The sequence below is a fragment of the Peromyscus maniculatus genome, chromosome 5 (assembly GCF_049852395.1).
Source record: "Peromyscus maniculatus bairdii isolate BWxNUB_F1_BW_parent chromosome 5, HU_Pman_BW_mat_3.1, whole genome shotgun sequence".
Classification (NCBI taxonomy): Eukaryota; Metazoa; Chordata; class Mammalia; order Rodentia; family Cricetidae; genus Peromyscus; species Peromyscus maniculatus.
Genome location: NC_134856.1, coordinates 116632003 through 116651513, shown reverse-complemented (window position 1 = coordinate 116651513; position 19511 = coordinate 116632003). Strand labels below are relative to the sequence as shown.

At 43.8% G+C, this 19511-nt stretch overlaps 1 protein-coding gene across 2 annotated transcripts; it reads left to right on the top strand.

The window, feature by feature from the left end:
- The first annotated feature begins 1230 nt into the window (after window positions 1–1230).
- On the top strand, window positions 1231–10192 carry Rpp40 (ribonuclease P/MRP subunit p40). Of its 2 annotated transcripts, none has more exons than XM_042278354.2 (8): window positions 1231–1391; window positions 2842–2986; window positions 3842–3910; window positions 5221–5316; window positions 5956–6081; window positions 8215–8413; window positions 8522–8656; window positions 9971–10192. In XM_042278354.2, exons 1-8 carry the CDS (start codon window positions 1269–1271, stop codon window positions 10167–10169), a joined length of 1092 nt encoding a protein of 363 aa, XP_042134288.2. In that variant the 5' UTR covers window positions 1231–1268; the 3' UTR covers window positions 10170–10192. The 2 variants fall into 2 exon arrangements, with proteins under 2 accessions (XP_042134288.2, XP_042134289.2); XM_042278355.2 differs by lacking the exon at window positions 1231–1391 and adding an exon at window positions 1636–2219.
- The last annotated feature ends 9319 nt before the right edge of the window (window positions 10193–19511 follow it).

Sequence of the window (19511 nt, the reverse complement as noted above, 5' to 3'; positions counted from 1 at the left end):
GGGCACTAGGTCAGAATAACAGCAAGAAAGCCAGTAAGACACCTTCAAATCAATAGATACCAAAACTACACACAGAAATGCAAGAAACAAGAGTGAAAAAACATGACAACTCTTCCAAACAACAACAATAACAAAACAACTATCCAGGCGTGGTGGTGCACACCTTTAATCCCAGCTATTGGCTGAGCTTTTATAATTAATAATAAGTCTCTGTGTCATTATTTGGGAGCTGACTGGAGGGACAGAGAAAGACTCGCTATGGAGTCCCAGGTCATTCAGGATATTTAATTAGACCCTGTCTCAAAACAAAACAGTTTGACCACTGGATTCAAAGATTCTGAAACAGGTAAAATGCTGGGTGACTTAAGAAGTTTACTAGTAAAAATACTTTAAGACCTCAAAAAAGATTCAAACAAAAAAGATTAATTCAGTCAAGGACCTGGAGAGGAAAGTCAGCTGCACACATATGCTTAGCAAAATAGATGAGAAAAATCAGCAATATGGCTTTTTTTTTAAAAAATCGGCTACATGGAAGTACAATTCAGCTGAGATTCTGGGGGAAATTATACAAATAGAAATGTTGTAAATGAAAAAATAAATCAAACAATCAAAAAGCAAAGCAAAGGAGTCCTGTTGGAAGTAAAAATGCTAAAATACCATATTTTCTTCCCCCACAATTTCCTATACCTTTTGGGAAGGCTCAGTGGGAACTTAGGGGCCTGTGGGGGGTGTGCATTAGGAACTAGACCATGTGAGGAGTCAGGAAAATAGAATGTGTGCCCAAAGCAGGTGAATTTCCTGACTATACTGGATCTTCCCTCTGTCTTATCATCCTCCTTTTTATAATGTGATAGAGTGCAGGCCTTCTCTGAGTCCTGCTCAGGTACGCACTGTTCTTCCCTGAAGAAACTCTGTGGGATGGAATGGATGTGTTAGGTTCCCAAGAACCTTCGGAGAAGCGTCCGAGTTCTTTACAAATATAAGGAACCCTCACTCTACTCCTACCCAAATCTCCTAGGACCTGACAGCAGAGGGGAAGGAAAGAAGGGTTAAGGGCGTGGCGGAGGGAGGGGCGTGGCCTCAGACAGGGGCAAATGGTACAGTGAGGGGCGGTCCGGGAGGCGGGGCGGTCCGGGAGGCGGGGCGGTCCGGGAGGCGGGGCGGTCCGGGAGGCGGGGCGGTCCGGGAGGCGGGGCGGTCCGGGAGGCGGGGCGGTCCGGGAGGCGGGGCGGTCCGGGAGGCGGGGCGCGCCTAGACGCGTGCTTAACATGGCCACGCTGCGCCGACTGCAAGAGGCTCCCCGGCACTTACTCGTCTGTGAGAAATCCAACTTCGGCCACGACAAGTCTCGCCATAAACATCTCGTGGAGACGCACTATCATAATTACAGGGTGAGTCAGGTCCACCCGGCCTCCTTGGGCTGGAGAGGTTTAGGATAGAGCTTCTCCGGACTTACCCCGGCGGGACCTCCTCGCCTTGCGGGGGCGGGCAGAGTCCGTCGCCAGGCATGCTGGGAATTGTAGTCTCTTCAGTTTGCCGAGTACCTTACTTGGAGGGGTGTAGGACTACAACTCCCAGCTAAGCCGGATACAGGGCGGTACTCCGCCCTTCAGGAACAGTGGAGTTTTGGTGTTCATTTTTTGAGTTCGACTGGTTAATGCGGGGTTCGTGATTGAGTCTCCCACGGCCCGCGGTAGCTAGGTGAAGGGTTGGACAGGCACGGAGGAGTTAGGAGTGTGACCTGAATAACATGAAGCTGCCTTTCGCCCCAAATTTGGGCTGGTCTCCGTAGCTCAGCTTGTGCCTCTTGCCAAAGCATCACCGGGTTTGACAACTAAGGAACGCCAAAAAACCTACCTCAAGACGACAAGGGCTTAAGCATTTTACACCTTAAATATCGGCTTGATACGTTTCTCAGAGACATTAACTGGCGTCCTTGTCCCTCAGGCACAGGCTAGTTGTTGGAGCTTTGTGGGACGGACTTTAGATGTGCTTTTGGGGATCATTTGAAATGCGCGCTGATTTTACGTCTCTGCTTTGCTTGAAATCTCATCACTGCGGTCAAGGGTGTATCGCTTATCTTGTCTGGCCTGTTATGTTCGTCTAGGAAATGGAAGCGTCCAGGAGCACTTCTGTTTCTGTGTAGCTTCTTACCAATGGAATGTCGCTCCCAGGAGCAGTTCCTTTGGTTTCAGTGACTCCAGGGTAAACAAATCAAGGCATGTTGAATTATACTATACTTCCTTGAATATAAAGTGTGAAGGACATAGCATGTATTGCTCTTGTGCAAAAGATAAAATTTAAGCAAGACGTCTATTACATTTCTACTTAGTCTCTTCCCTCACATTGCAATGCAGAAATGAAAAAAAAAAAAACTTGATTAATCAAATGTGTTTGCCTGAGATTGATAGCTTAAAAGATTTGGTACTGTCGGGCGGTGGTGGCGCACGCCTTTAATCCCAGCACTCGGGAGGCAGAGCCAGGTGAATCTCTGTGAGTTCGAGGCCAGCCTGGTCTCCAAAGCGAGTTCCAGGAAAGGCGCAAAGCTGCACAGAGAAACCCTGTCTGGAAAAACCAAAAAAAAAAAAAAAAAAGATTTGGTACCTAGCAGGGTAGTGCAGGCAGAGGTGGGTAGATTGCTGAGTTTGAGGCTACCCTGATACACAATTTCTCTATGAGAAAAAAACCTTGTCTCAGAAAACAATTTTAAGAAGATTTGTTGTCTGTTTGTATGTCCCAGTAAAACCTGTAAAGTAATAACTAGCAATTTTCATATTTCACTTCTAAAAACGTAGTGTTAATCTTCATAAAATATAACTTTGTTTGTACTTCTACCAATAGGTTTCATTTCTTATTCCTGAATGTGGGCTGTTATCAAAAGAACTGAAAAGCCTGGTCATGGAAATTGGGCCTTATTACTCTGTGAAGAACTTACCACTTCATGAATTAATTACACATGAGTTCATCCACACCTTTGTAAAGAAAGGTAAGAAAAGGCATTTAGTGCCTCATATGAACAAGGAAGGATGAAGAACTATAGGAAGGCCATAGCAAAATACTGGGGTTCTTCAGTTGTTTTCAAAAGGACCTGTAGAGGCTAGACCATGTGGTTAGCTGCATGCATCACTTCTCCATCTATCCGAATTGTTTGTTCTCCTCTTTCCTGTGTCCTCTTTAGGTGATGGCTACAGATCTTACAAATTTAATTAGCCCTTCCAACAACTCAAGTGAAGTAGGTTGAATCCCTCCTTAGCAGATGAGAAAGATTAAGTAGCTTTTTTTTTTTTTTTTTTTTTTTTTGGTTTTTCGCGAGACAGGGTTTCTCTGTGTAGCTTTGCTCCTTTCCTGGAACTCACTTGGTAGCCCAGGCTGGCCTCAAACTCACAGAGTCCGCCTGGCTCTGCCTCCCGAGTGCTGGGATTAAAGGCGTGCGCCACCACCGCCCGGCTCGAGATTAAGTAGCTTTTGATTATTAACTTGGTTGAGTAGTTTCTGACTTGTAACTTAGAACTTTGCCTCAAAGGTTTGTCCTCTTGCATCTTCTACTGTACACCGTTCTTTCTGCTAGAATCCCCAAGGTTGTGGGTTCTATTCTGAGTCCATTCTCAGCCTGTTGATAGTAAACTTGCACAGAAAGACCCTGCCTGTATGGGTCTAGCTGGAACTTAGCATGTATATGTTCCAACTTATCCCTGGTCTGTATTGGGTTTATTGAGTGGCTTAGAATAGTGCTAGCTACTGACTGTTACCTACCTGGAAAATTTGTTGTCATGTGAAAATAATTCATTAGCAAACATTATGCAAGGTTGAGTTAATTCTTTTTCTTGAATTTCTCTTACAGGTTCATTTTCTGCATTAACATACAATACAAGTATTGATGAAGATAATACTGTTGCCCTCCTACCAAATGGTGACAACATTCATTTTTTTAACTTATTTTTTCAATTATAAAAGAAATCTGTGTGGTTAGAAAAAACAAAATAAAAAAAATTAAAAAAAAAAAAAAAAAAAAAACAACTCTAGGGTGTAGAGAGATGACTTAGCATTTAGGATCACTGGCTGCTCTTCCAAAGGACCAGAGTTCAGTTTCTAGCACCCACTTGGTAGCTCACAACTGTCTGTAGTTCTAGTTCCAGAGGATCCAGTGCCCTTCCTTGTCTGGCCTCCACAGGCATCAGGCACATACATGATACACATGTGGGCAAAACGCCCATACACATCAAAATGTAACATAATAATTTTTAAAAAGTCAAATCATGCAGTTCTAAACCGAGTAAAATGAAGCTCCTCCATGAGCTCTAGACTTCCTTCTTAGATGGAGCAGTTTTCCAAAATGTCCTATGAATTTATAGCATAACGTTTTTACTGTTGGTTATATTACCTTGTTTCTCAGTAGTCTTATTTCCCAAGCTGTAGGGCATAGACATGTTCCTTCATCAGTGCAAATAGTTGAGACTTAGAACTTTTTGTTTTGTTTTGTTTGGAGATGGGACCTTACCATTTAGCCCAGGTTGGTCTCACATTTTCATTCCCCTCTGCCTTAGCTTTCCAAGTGCTGGGATTACACATATGAACCAGCACATCTCTACTTAGCTCTAACACAGTTTTTAAATGACTTGAAGATATTTGAAGTAGGGTCTGGAGAAATGGTTCAGCAGCTAAGAGTGCTAACTGCCATTGCAGAGGACCCAGGTTCAGTTCCCAGTACCCACATGGCAGCTCACAACTCAAGTTCCAGGAGATCTGACACCCTCTTCTGACCTCCACAGGCTCTTTGGTGTACTTACATATACCCAGGCACACAAATACATATAACATTAAATTAAATTTAAGTTTAAAAAGAAGGTATTTGAAATTGATGTACAGACCAGAGTTTGGTGGTTTCTTCTTTAATACAAATATAATTATTTCTGGTTTCACGACTGTAATATCTACATATGTATATATGATAGATAATATCACCAAGCATGGTGTCTTACCTCTGTAATCCCTGTATTTGGAAGGCTGAGGCAGGATGATTGCCACCTGTATGAGGCCAGCCTCAGCTACACAGCAAGTTCCAGGCCAGTCAAATACATGGCTAGATAAATCCGTTGTGTTATGAATAAGTTCTTCATATGTACTTACACTCTTGTGTCATTGCCCAGTGTTCCACCTTCCGTAGAGAATATCAGCCATATTTTAACATCTCTCTTATGGGAATTATTATTTGATTTATAGGGAAATTAATTTTATCACTGGATAAAGATACTTATGAAGAAACTGGACTTCAAGGTCGTCCATCTCGGTATTCTGGCAGAAAAACGATGAAGTTTAGTAAGTATTATGTGTGCTCCTCTGGCGTCTAGCAAGTCAGTTTTCTTGTAATAAATGATAAATGTTTGTCACACCTCTGATCTCCGTTCAGAAAAGGGAGGGCTATTTCATGCCTTTGAAATCCTGACTCAAGGAGCTGGTGGTTGGGCATCCCAGAGGATCAGTTGGCATGGTTAAATTGTTTCTCTTAGCTGTACGCTGCATTTAATAAGGGTTGTAGAACTGGACTGGCCCCTTGCATGCAGTGGAGAGCAGCAAGTTAGTGTGCTTGACACACAGTTTCTTTATGATTCCTAGCAGGAATTCACTCACAAGTGAAGGGGTGGTTTTGATGACATTGTCTGGTGGGAGCCTCAGTAACCAAGGCTGCCACAAACACACAAGATTGAAGTTGATCTCCTGAAGACCTCTGCCCTTGATCTTTGACCTAGGAAGATTTAAAGTATTTAAAAAAAACTGTAGCTGGCAGCTCTCAACACTAGAAATAGCCCATTGAGGGATATGTTTTTGATGATGCAAAAGGGATGAAGAACAAAATAATCTGTACTGTTTATAAACTTAACAAAAATTCCGATGTTTCTCTACAGTGTAAGCTATGTATACTTTGAATGAAACATGTATTCCTTTTTCTACTTTAAGTTATTTCCATTGATTTAATGGATTTATCCCTTAACCTGGATTCTAAGAAGTATGAAAGAATATCTTGGTCCTTCAAAGAAAAGAAGCCTTTGAAGTTTGATTTTCTTTTGGCTTGGCATCATACAGGTATGAAGTATAAATTTTATACAATGATTTTGACATCGTATTGTTGGAGAGGTGTAATGGAAGGTTGAGTTGTGATGTATCACTGATGTCAAGGAATATTGTTTACATAGATGTGTGGCGTTGTGGAGGAGCTGTTCCAGCTCTCTAGATGTCCGGAACACCTTTTGTCAGGTAACCTAGTTCTGGAGCAATCTGCCCCAGTCTTCGTGGGTTTTCTGCAGATGCAGAGATGCACAGTGGTTCAGAACAGCTAACCTGTATCGACTCTCTTCTTTCCCTCCCGTGTACACCAGACGTGGCTAGAATATTGGCTAGAATATTTTAAAGCAGCATCAGTTATATGAGTGTGATATGTTTATCATTATTGCAGGATAGTACCCCAGACAGGCTACTAAATGTCTGATAGCATTTGTTGTGACTTTTAATTGATTAGAATACTGAATTTAGTGCCAGCTTTAATGTTGATCAAGTATATTAATCTGCTTACAGCTTCCACATGTATTGCTCCTTTTAGAAGTCTATCTTTGGCCCATTACCAGATTGTAACAAATCAGATCATTGGGAATTATGGTGGTGTGTTATCACCTTTAGAAGACAGGGAAACAGTCCTTTTTGGAACTCTACCCATCTGTCTGCTCCTCATGGAAAGTTCCTGGACTCTGTCGGCCCTGGATGACTCCTGTCTGTCCAAATTTCATAATGCTTGATGCCTGTCCTCCTTTTGCATATGGTAAATATACAAGAGGAGAAAGATATTTGCTCATGTTTCTGTCACTTGGCAACTTCTCTGAGGATTGTCTGTGCATTGGGTTCTGAATAGCTCCCAATTACTTCCAGAGAAATTAAGAATGGACTGAGATTTTACCCTGTCTACCAACCAGCAAAATCAGCCACAGGTGTCATGGGTCAAAGACAAAGGATTTGATTCATCACAGTGGTAGCAGTTGACCAGTGTAGAAGCCCTGCTGGCAAGCTAATAGTGTCACTCTCAGGATAAACCAAAGGCCTGAGAACCTGGAGCCTGATATCCAGAAGCAGGAGAAGCTGGGTCTCTCAGCTCCAGGAGACAGCGTGAATTTACCTTGCCTCTGCCTCTTTGTTCTGTCTGGGCCCTGGCTGTTGGAATAACTCACATGTCTACCACCCTAAGAGTGGGGCTTTCCTACTCAGTCCGTGAACTCACATGCCGGTCTCCTTTTGAAACGTCCTCACAGACACACCTAGAAATGAGCTTTACCACTAATCCAGTTTGACACCTAGAATTAATCAACACATAAGAGAATTGACATTTGCATAAGCTCACCAAAACCCAGTTGGCATGGAATGTCACAGAGTTGTTTTAGTAATGCTGGCATGTGGAGTGGCTTGCATTGCGGAACAGGAGCATAGAGCCCAAGGAACCCAGTTGTTCTATAGTGGGATTAAGCCTATATGCTCTGCCCACAGATGGGGGGCGGTGCCATTATTTCTCTCTTACTGGACAGTAAGCCAGCCTGCCCTATGCTTTGGAGGGTGTGTGTGTGTGTGTGTGTTTCTGTCTTCCAAGGTGGTTGGGTGCACAGACTTCTCTGAAAATATAGTGGATTTTCCTGGGTCTTCAAAGGGATAGTTAGCATGAGATTCTACTGTCATTCAGTTCTGCTGCTGTTTCCTATTAGAGTGCACAAATAAACTCCTTTCTGTAGAGTTCACTAACATCCTATGCAAGGAATACTTTGAGGTTTATATATGAAGTGGAAATTTTCTTGTTAGAGCAAATAAAACAAATGTGAGCCTGAGCTGAAGGTGTCATGTATTTTCCAGGAAGAGTGAAAAAGGTCATTGTTTATAATACTTTAGCATAAGCAGCTGAAAGCAACTTTAAGTTGCTTTAATTGTAATTAGGATGCAGCTCTGCCTAGCTTCCATGTTACTTAATCTTACCAGTTCCCTGTAACTCAAAAGGGAATTGGAAACGTGTTGGGCATGGTGATACATACGGATGAAGGGAAGGGAGGTAGGCAGGAGGATCATGCATTGGAAGCCAGATACATACTGAGACCCTGTCCCAAAAACACACAGGAGAAGACAAGGGAGTTGAGTTACATCCAAGTTATAACAACGCTGACTTAGCCTTATTTGGTGTGTTTGAAGGTGCACAAGAATCAACAGTGATGTCATACTTCTCCAAATACCGAATTCAGGAGCATCAGCCCAAAGTGGCAGTGAGCACCGTGAGAGAGCTGCAGTGCCCAGTGCTGCAGAGCGGCTGGATGGCAGGAGAGCCGGAGGAGGCCTGCAGCGCCCCGGAGCTCTTTGACTGGCTTGGCGCTGTCTTCTGCAATGCGGATCTGTGGGTATATGAGCTCTGGAGTTTGTTGCTTGTCTTTAGGAAGAGTTCAGTAATCTGGATGTGGTTATGTAGTGGTTGTAAATACGTTTTCTTTCCTTTTTATGGCAGAAATAACCAACCTTATAATTTCATATCAACCTACTGCTGTCCCCAGCCAAGCACAGTGATAGCCCAAGCTTGTCTGTGTACAATCACAGGTTTCATACTGCCAGAGAAGATACACGTCCTTCTGGAACAGCTATGGTGAGTATTGACTGTGTCTCTCATTTGTTGGTGCTGCATTGGGGTGTTAAGGACTTGTGTTAGTGTGGTACAAGGCAGAGCCCCTCACACACATTTATCCTGTTTTTTCATTACTTGTACTCAAAAGTATATTAACATTTTAAATGTCATAAGTATTCATTAAAAACAGCAACAACAATAAAAAAAAGACAACTATAATTCTTTAAGATTTGTTTTATTTACATGCACATGTATGAGTGCCATTGAAGACCAGAAGAGGGTTTCAGACCCTGGGGCTGGAGTTGCAGACAGTTATGAGTCCACCTATGTGGGTTCTGGGAAGCAAACTTGGGGTCTCTGAAAGTAAGTGCTTTTAACTACTGGGCCATCCCTCCGGCCCTGGAATATTATTCTTGCTGACAGAGAAGATGCTATTTGGAAGTGCTTAACCCTTGTGGAAAGAGAAAGCAGAGCCTCAGTAGGCCTCTTGAAACAAGCTGCTCATTTTCTGGTTATGTTTTGAGCCATTTTGATAAATAAATGCACACACTACTTGAAAACACTTCAGTATTCTATGGGACAAATTATGATCTATGTTAAGTTAAAGAATTCTGCAGATCTTTCATTCAGAATTAGGCGGGAACTTGGCATGGTGGTGCACACCTTTAATGCCAGCAATTGGGAGGCAGAGGCAGACGGATCTGAGTTCGATGCCAGCCTGCTTTACATTGTGAGTTCTAGAACACCTAGGGCTACATAGAGAAACCCTAGTTTTTTGGGTTTTTTTTGTTTTCCTTCCATGCTGGGAATCAAACTCAAGGCCTTGAGCATGGTAGGCAAGTGTTAAGCACTACGTCCTCAACCCGGCAAGAATATTACTCTTCATGGGAGAGGCCAGGGAGATTGCTCAGTGGGTAAGGACACATGAGCCAAAGCTGGCAGCCTGAGTTGATTCTCAGGATCCACAGAGGACCTCAAAGGTGTCTTCTGACCCCAGCATAGGCATACACACATTTAAAACAAACCAACAAAACCCCACCTAAATAGAGGGGAAACTATTATGTATCTTGGATGGGGTAGAGGTTGTTCTCTTGGTCTTAACTGGATTTTCCAGGCTGTAAGAGCTGCTGAAGTTGTTTTCTGACTGTTATGTTAGTTAATCTTTATGGAATTCATAATATAGCACCAAGTATTTAATTCACATAGCCTGGTTTTTATGAATCAAAATAGAGTCTCAGCTTAATTAGATCATCAGAAATACCCCTAGTCCAGGATAATTTCTTTAATGTGGACATTCCTGACCTCTTATTTATAAGAATTTTCTTTCTTTTTCAGTCACTACTTTGATGAACCAAAGTTAGCCCCATGGGTCACCTTGTCAGTTCAAGGCTTTGCAGACAGCCCTGTCTCGTGGAGAGAGAATGAACATGGCTTCCAAAAAGGAGGAGAGCACTTATACAACTTTGTGGTTTTCAGCAATCAGGACTATTGGCTTCAGATGGCTGTTGGGGCATTTGATGACTGTCCACCATAAGAAAATTAAAAGTTAAAACTATGTTTGTTGTCAATATTTCCTCATTGTGGAAGGGTTATGTGTCATCCAGCCTTGTCATAATTCACTTCTCAGATCAGCATTTGCTTACTGTCTATTCTGCAGTGGCCCCTGGGCACTGGCTGCTTGTCCAGTGACTAGCTCTGAGCTGACGATTCTCTTGAGCACAGGGTGTTGCTTACTCCAGAGTAGGGTAGGCTGGAAGATAGGGACCAATAGGATTGGACCAGTTGGTGAGTTTTTAGGTAAAAAGGAATCCTTATCCTTGGCAGGCCCAGTCTCTGTCATGGGCACTATTCATACATTAACTGATCTAGTTTGATTTTCTGTTGACCAGAAGCAACTTCTGGAAGGAAAGAACAGGTTACAGTTCATCAGCAAAGGAAGTTGAGGCAGAAACTTAGAGACAAGAACTGAAGCAGAGACCATGGAAGAATGCTACTTTCTGGCTTGCTCGCCTAGCTTTTTTATATAGCCCAGGACCACCTGCTTAGGAGAGGCATTTCCTACTGTGGACCATCTTCCATCAACCAGCAATCAAGAAAATATCTCATCAAGAAAATATCTCATCGACATGCTCGTGGGCCGGCTGATGGAGGCAGTTCCTCAGGTATAAGCATCTGGCTTGTACCTGACCCAGTCACTGTGGGGCTGGCAGGACAGAGGGAATGGGCTTCGCTCTTGGCGGGGAGGACATTTGGGAGGATATTTAGCCCTACTTCAGTCTCACTAGTTCAAGCTGATAGGACTGTCCTGGTTGAAGGCACAGCAAGAATGTAGGAAGGGCTGGAACGTGGAAAGAAGGACCTTTCCCCTGTGGAGAAAGGCCACCAGGGAACTTCTTCAACATAGGACTAATTTGTCCACCCTCCAGTGTGGGTGTACAAGTTTGGGAAGGCATTTCTCAGCAGGACACCAGCTAGCCAGCCCAAGCTTCTTAGGCGCCCTCTTCCTCTAAGGGTGAGTAGAAGGTGTGTGTCGGGACAGTGCACTGCTTTATGGAAACAACTTCTTCCTTGATGATGACCCTATTAACAGAACCGAGCGTTTTATGCACTGTCTTATTTTAAGATGGGGGCAGGGGACTCAAGGGTTGAATTAACACAGGAGACAACACAAAGGCCTGGATTTTGTGAGGTGTGGTTCATTAAGCACCATCAAAACAATGCCTACCATAGGCTGTGTGGATGATAATAGTCCGTATGGCTTAGAAACACCCTTTTCCCTTAAGCTTGCCTGCTGGAGTTTAAAATTGAGCCTATGGATTTTTGCCTGTAAGTTTTCTTCCTTTCTTTTTCAGTCTCATGTGTCATGAATCCATCCATTTGGCTGAACTTGCTGTCCCTTTTCTATCCATTAAAATCCACTGGCCTGGGATGGGGGCGGGGGAGGGGGGGGGCGAGGGGGGGGGCGTAGGAGAAAATGGCCACAGCAAGCTGAGTGAGCATTGCTGCAGAAATCTAGCCTTGTACATGCCATCTGCAGGGGACCCCTGAGAGAAAGCAGCTATGTGAGGACATTCAGCCAGGATCATCAATCCATTGATACTGTACACTCATTCTGGGGAGAAACCAGGTTTTTTTTTGGAGGGGGGCGGATCCTGCCTACTTTCTTTGCTTCCCTCAACTGATGATGAAAGTTAGGGTTTTCCCTTGATTTAGGAAGAGTTCACATCTGGCTTTAATTTCTGATCACAATTGGCAGCCTGGGACAGCATGTTCTGCTAATCCCAGGGACTCTGGGCTCTTAGGCCTTGATGCTAATTGCCGTCACCTGGGTGAGAGATCCAGGTTAGACTCAGAGGCTAGGATGTATGGTTGTCTCTCTGTGAGCAGCCAGGATTTGTCCTGTGCAGCTTAGACCTCTTGACAGGCCTTCATCTCCTTGTTCCTGTGAGAAAGTTTTGAGCATAATGCCTTCTGAACTTCCAGAATGTTCTCCTTTCTCTCAATTGATAAACTTTGCCCCCGTCCCATTTTTAAATCCATTCAAAATTTCTCAGAACAAAAGCAAAGCCAGTACATTTGATTGAGTAATAACAATGGCTGACATTTCTGGGCAGTCATTGAGTATTCAAGCAAGCCAAGCATTTTAAACACATTCCACCAGTTAATGCCCATGAAAGTCCTTTGGAACAGATGCGACTCACATTTTACAGATAGACCCCACCATGGCCACAGGGTGAAGTAGGCAGTCAAGCCGGAATGGCTCATTAAGTTTTATTCTATACCTGGAGATTTAAAAATTAAGATTTATAGCCAGGTGTGGTGCACTCCTTTAATTTCAGCACTTGGGAGGTGAAGGCAGGTAGATCTCTATGGTTTTGAGACCAGTCCGTTCTACGCAGTGAGTTCCAGACCAGCCAGAACTGTAGAGTGACACCCACATCTGGAAAAAACCAATATGGTGTTTTTAATCCTTCATAAATACCTTTATTCATTGTTAGATAACAGATTTCCCCCAAATTTAATCACTTAAAACAGCCATTTGTTATTTTTCATGGTACTGCTTATTAATCAGAAGGTTGTTCTGTCTGGCACAATGGTGGCTTAGCTGGTCTTAAGTGGCTCACTCCCACACTCGGAGGGTGGTTCTGGTGGCAGCTTTGGTGGTCACTTGAGACGAATGACCAGAGACCTCTTTGCTCTTTTTTTCTTTTTTTTTTTTAAAAAGATTTATTTATTATGTATACAGTATTCTGCCTACATGTATCCCTGCAGCCCAGAAGAGGGCACCAGATCTCATTATAGATGTTTGTAAGCCACCATGTGGGTGCTGGGAATTGAACTCAGGACCTCTGGAAGAACAGCCAGTGCGCCTAATCTCTGAGTCATCTCTCATTGCTCTTCTGTATGGGCTTCTTGGTAGCTGTGCTTTTTCACATCATGGTGGGCACTAGTAAGGAACATTACAGATAGATAAGGCTTATTGTGAAAGTACTTAAGGATCCAGTTGAAATATTGTTGTTTATGACTCACTGACCAAAGTTACTCTCATGGCCAAGGGTTGAATAGACAGGAGATTATACAAGGGCATGATGAATCTTGGGAGGTGATTCATTGGGCACCACCAGAGCAACAGTTTACCATAGGCTGTATGGATGATATTCTATATGGCTGAGAAACATCTTTCTTTTCCTTTAAACTCACCAGTTGGACTTCCAAATTGAGCTTATGAATCTTTGCCTAATTCTCCTCTTTTCCCCCAGACAGAGTCTCATGTATCCCAGCCAGACTGGCCTTGAACTTCCTATGTAGCTGAGTATGTCCTTGAACTTCTGCTCCTCCTGCCTCTACCTTTTGAGGGCTGGGATTATAGGCATGTGCCACCATGCTGGTTTTTATGCAGTGTTGGTGATTGAAACCAGCGCTTCCTTCATGCTAGGTAAACACTTGACCAACTAAGCTACATCTCCAAGTCCTACATACACAACATTCAAAACTTTGGTGGTGTTCAGAATGCTGAACTGATCAGTAAGTGGCTAGCTCACTTGTAAATTTAATATTCTCTGTTTCAGTTTAATAAGAAAGACAGGTGGCTGTCCTAGTTAGCCTCAACAGTCAACTGGACGTGGCCTAGAATCATCTGAAGGAGTCTTGATTGAGAAATTACCTAAGTCAAATTGATCTATTGCCATGTCTGTGAGAGATTATCTTGATTGATCACTGATGTCAGAGGGCTTAGCTCACTGCGGGCAGCATCATCCCTAGGCAGATGGATTTGGACGATGTGGTGGTTTGAATGGGTATGGCTCCATAGACTCTTGTGTTTGAATGCTTGGCCCATAGGGAGTGGCACTATTAAAAGGTATGACGTTGTTGGGGGGAAGTGTGTCACTGTGAAGGCAGGCTTTGAGGTCTCATATATGCTCAAGCTACACCCGGTATGGTACTCAGTTCACTTCCTGTTACCTGTGGATCAAGATGTAGAACTCTCAGCTCCTTCTCCAGCACTGTATCTGCCTGCATGCTGCCGTGCTTCTCACCAAGATGATACTGACTAAACTTCCGAAACTGTAAGCAAGCCCCGATGAAATGTTTTCCTTTATAAGAGTTGCTATGGTCATGGTGTCTCTTCATAGCAACAGAAATCCTAAGGCGGACAGTGTAAGACTTAGCTGAGCATGAACCTGTGAGCAAGCCAGTGAGAGAACTCCAGCTACATGAGCCAGTAAGCAGTGTTCCTCCATGGTTTCTTCCTGAGTTCCTGCTCTGACTTCCCTCAATAATGAACTGTGACCTGGAAGTATAAGCCAGATAAACCCTTTCCTACCTAAGGTAGTTTGAATAAGAATGGCCCCCATATGCTCATATGTTTGACTGCTTACTCATCAGGGAGTGAAACTCTTTGAAAGGATTAGGAAGATTAAGAGGTATATCACTGGAGGAAGTATATCACTGGAGGCTGAGCATTGAGGCTTCAAATGCCCACGCCAGGCTCAATCTCTGTCTCTCTCTTGGCCTCAAAGAGATGAGCTCTCAGCTGCTGCTCCAGCACCATGGCTTCCTGAAAGCTGTCATGCTCCTTGCCATGTTAATAATGGACGACTAAACCTCTGAAACTGTAAGCAAGCCCCCAGTTAAATGCTTTCTTTTATAAAGTTTCCATGGTCATGGTGTCTCTTCACAGCAACGGAACACTAAGACACTACCTTAAGTTGCCTTTTGTCAGAGTGTTTTATCACATCAACAGAATGAAAATAGAATAGTGACTATCCACTGAAGTTAGCCAGCTGGAGAGAAAGACAGTCAGAATGTCAGCATGTCCTTGGGATTTCCACCCCATCACTAGGCTAGAAGGTCTGTCTCTGTGGCCTCTTCTTCCTACCCTGTCATGTCATTTTTCTCCAGACAAAGAAGCAACTTAAAGTTCCTCAGACACCAAGCTTTCTCAGACACTTGCTGTCCTTCCTGATGAGGAACACCCCTATGCTCCTTCCATGGGCTGCAGTTAGCAGTTCACATGTGCATTTGACCTGGCCACTCTTGGGAGTCAGCATTGGGGTCAGCCCTCAGGGGATTCTTCTCAGAGACCCTTGATAAGGTTGGTGCCCCCCATGGGGGTTCTGGGCTCCACACATCCTGAGGTCTCTGTGTTGTACAGCTTCCACCCTGCATGAAATGGTCAGTTCTAAGACTGCATCCTTCCCACTCTGAAGTAAGACTCCCCTGTAGGCTGGAACCACAGCTTGGCAATCCTTTTTCCTTTCTTTTTTGCTTGTTTAATTGTGGTAAACTTATAAAATGGACTAAGATAACTGTATTCAGTATAGAACCCAGTGGTAGTATTCACATTTACACGGGGCAACCACTGCCACTCTCTACTGCTGGAACTTTTTCAAAGCCCAGGCAGAAACTCCATTCCTCATACATAGTAACTGCTTCACCTTGTCCCAGGCTCTGGAAACCTCTGTTCTCAAGTGTGCTTGTTGTATAAGTGGGATGATGCATCACTTGTCTTCTGGTGACTGGCTTCTCACTATGATGTCCTCAAAGTTCATTTGTGTTTCCAGGCTGTGTCAGAATCCCCTTCCTTTTTAAGAAATATATACAAGTAAATCCCACCTTACAGACATTCTGCTTGTCAACCTTTGTATTTCCAGGCCCTGGAAAGTAACTCAGTGACTGTTGGATGGATGTTGTGGTTTGAATGTGAAATGTCCCCCATAGGCACCTGCATTTGAACACTTGGTCCTTAGCTGGTGATGCTATTTTGGGGAAGTTGTAGAACTTTAGGAGGCAAAGCCTCTTATAGCCTGTCCCCATTTCCTGTTCACTCTGGGAGTCATTACTGCAGGTGCGATGTGACCAGCCAGCCTCCTGCTCCTGCCCCGGTGCCTTCCCTGTTATGGTGGAACATGTCCCCTAGAGCTATAAGCCAGAATGACCCTCTCCTCCCTTAAATTGCATCTTGTCTCACATTTAGTCACAGCAATGAGACTAAGTCAATATGGTGGATGATGGAATGATGGTTATATACAGAAGCTGAGAGTGAGTGACCAGCATAAATACTCAGTGACCCATGTCCACAAGTGAGAAAACCGACATTTCTCCCCTGATGTTATTAGAAGCACAAACAAATCCCCCATAGTGGACTATGATCTCAAAACCAAAACAAAATGCCTGGGTTTCCCCAGTGGCTGTGCTTCAGGCCGCTCTGGGGAAACTGGGTAGAGGGTGTCCTTAGTCTACAGTAACTCTTCGCATGTCTTCCTTAGCGGGTGTAGTTTGCATTCCTCTGATGGTTGGTGACACTGGACTCTTTTTCAAATACTTGTTGGCCATTTCTATGGTTTTGTTGTTGTTTAGTTTGCAAATGTCTCTTCAGGTTCTTTGCCAAAGTTGCAAATAGCTTATTATAGAGAGAGGAAGGCCAAAAAATAAAGAGCTCAAAGTAAGAATTGAAATCGTGTTGAAAATAAGCTGTGTCTGACTCTTAAGCTGCTCCGCTGTGCAGTGGAGTAGTGAAATAGTGTTGTTGTTGTTGTTGTTGTTGTTGTTGTTGTTCTGCAGGCTGTGCTTTGCCTGAGAGGCTACTTTACCAGGAGCCCTTTTACTCCATTTTGAGGGAAAGGAATGGGTCTAAGCCCTGGGTAGAGCCACAAACTACACCATCAGCTGCAAAGTGCACTTGTCTAGCATAGACTGATAAACGGCACTCCCGGAAGTAGAAAGGAACTGCCTTATACATTTATCAGGGTGCATCGAGACTGAAGGGGCCCATGGGTGTGTCACAATCATATCAGAGAAACCAGGCCCAAGAACTTAACAGACACACCAGACAGGCAGGGTGCCGGACACCTAACACTGTGGTGGTGATGCCCCACCAATCTAGCGTGTGATAGCCCGTATCTGCATCAGAGATTAGAAAGTGGAGGACTCCCAACTGTCCCTGAAGCTTCCGTTTATCTTCTTTGTCCCATTTGTCATTGTGGTTTGGGACTACCAGCTCATCTAACTTTTTACCCATCTAGACCTGGACCTGAACTCGCCATTTCCTGCCCTTGGACCCCGGTTCAACTTTTCACCCTGAAGCTTCATTGCACAGCTTCGCTCTCCAAACGATTCCAGCAGCTTCGGCTGCAGCTGTTTCCTGACCCCAGTCTCCTTGCTGTCTTCCCAGTGCAGATTCCCTCAGCCCAGTTCTGAAACCTTTCCAATGCTGATGGTCTCTTTATCTTGCCTCTGTCCTATAAACCACATATGTGCACGGAGATAGATTTGCCGTGTGCCGTGTGCTATGAGAGTTAATAACTGAGACTGGAATGGAAGAACCGGAGTTCACCTCAGCCAGACAACCAGGGTGGGGGTGATGATCTGGCACATTGCTGCGGCTGAAACTGATGGGCCTTGGAGATTTTACTGTTACTCAGTGAATGCTGACGCTGTGGAAAGACATAAATGTGCCTGTCTTTCTGTGTACTCACACCCTGACCCCACTCTCCAACGACCAGGTCCCTCACTGTGTGCAACCTGACCCAGGGACTTGTGCTGTCCTATAGAGATGATTAAAGCCTAACTTTGTGATCCCTGGTGTCTCCATTGGCCATTCTCAGGAGGGTAAGTGGTGTTTAAAATCTGCCTTCCTGATCCAACACAAATAGCTCAGGAAGCAAGGCCAGGAAACTTCTCTTAACTGCTATAAAAGGTCCCCTATCCCTCTCGGCGGGTACAGTTCTCTGTCTGAGAATTCACTTTCTGTTTCTTTCCATAGTGTCTATCCTTTATGAAAACCTCAGTTCTGGTGTGGGGTAAATACTTTTCTGTGTCTTGGGCTCATCATTCCTAATGTAACAGGTGTTTGCTGTTATTTTCACTGTTTAGGTTGAGTTTACTATGTACTTTATACTAACCACTCACCAGCTGAGATGCTCACAAATAGCCTCTCTGGTTTTGTAGGTTGTCTCTTCTTTGCTGCACAGAAGGTTTTGAGTTTGGTATTTTAGCGTCTGCCTGTGCTTTGAGATCATATCTAAGAAACTGTTCACATACCCTGTCGCTGAATTTGCCCCTGTGTTTTCTGTGGTTTTATAACCTCGGGCCTCACATCAATGCCTTCAATCCACTTGAGCTGATTTTTCTGTATGGTATGGTGGAGTTCGAATCTCATCCTTTAGCATGTGGTTATTCAGTTTTCCCAGAATGCTTTGCTGGGGATTCCTTTCCCTTTCGTGTTATCTCAGTGTCATTTTGGAGAGTCAACTGATTAAAAGTGCGTGTGTTTATTCCTGACCCTGTTCCTTGTCATTGATCGGCCAAACTGTTTTATGTCAGTAATGTGACATTCTCATTACTGGAGGCTTATGATAGATTTGGAAATCAAAGAGTGTGATCCACTGGGTGGTGATAGAACATGCCTTTAATCCCAGCACTTGGGAGAAAGAGGCAGGCGGATCTCTGAGTTTGAGGAAAACCTGGTCTACAGAGTGAGTTCCAAGAAAGCCAGGGCTACACAGAGAATCCCTGTCTCAAGCAACAACAACAAAAACCAACAGAAGAAAAGTATGATCCTTCTGACTTCATTCTTTGCCTGTTTACTGGGTTTCTGTTTGTTTATTTATTTTGTGTGTGTGCAGTTTCTTTAAAATAGGAGGATTGTTTTCTCTATTCTTGTTGGGTTGGATTTGTGTTTGGATTGGGATTGTATTAATTTGTAGATAGTTTTGGATTCTGTGAACATTTTATCCATTTAGGTTCTTCCAGTCTATGTTCAAGGGTTGTTTTTCCATTTGTTTGTGTCTTCCTCAAGTCTCCCTCCACCCTTTAAGAAGACACAGCAGGTTTATTGTGTGTCCTCAGAGGCAGTGTGAGGTGGAGCAGGAGTCCTGCCACACGCCTCTCTCTAGTTCTTCCATCGGTGTCTTATTGTCTGTGAACAGTTCTTTCACCTCCTTAGTCAAATTTATTCCTAAGTGTTTTAATTCTGTAGATGTTATGGGAAAAAAGTCTTCATCACTTTTGGGGGGAGATAGTTTATCATTCATGTATAGAAATGCAATTGAATTTTCCATGTTAATTTTATATCCTGGATTTGCTTATTAGTTCTAACAGTTCTAACGTGTTTCAGGTGTCCCCTGTGTAAGGACATGTTTGCAGACAGAGGCACGTGGCTTCGTCCCTTGTGGTTTGTGTACTTGTATTTCTTTCTCTTGCCTGGTCACTCTGCTTAGGGCTTCCTCTGCCACACTGAGCAGAAGTGGGGAGATGAGCAGCCTTGTTTTGCTCCTGATTGTAGAGAAGGGTTTAATCTTTCACTGTCAAGTGTGATTTGGGGAATGGATTTGTAACATCATCAGGGTTAAGCCAGGGTCTACAGGCCACACAA

What these genes read in the sequence shown, in the direction of transcription:
- Rpp40 (XM_042278354.2), top strand. Translation starts at nt 1,269, where the DNA reads ATGGCCACGCTGCGCCGACTGCAAGAGGCTCCCCGGCACTTACTCGTC. An exon ending in CCACACCTTTGTAAAGAAAG is followed by an intron (nt 2,987 to 3,841) that starts GTAAGAAAAGGC and finishes TTTCTCTTACAG; the next exon opens with GTTCATTTTCTGCATTAACA. An exon ending in GTCCTTCTGGAACAGCTATG is followed by an intron (nt 8,657 to 9,970) that starts GTGAGTATTGAC and finishes TTTCTTTTTCAG; the next exon opens with TCACTACTTTGATGAACCAA.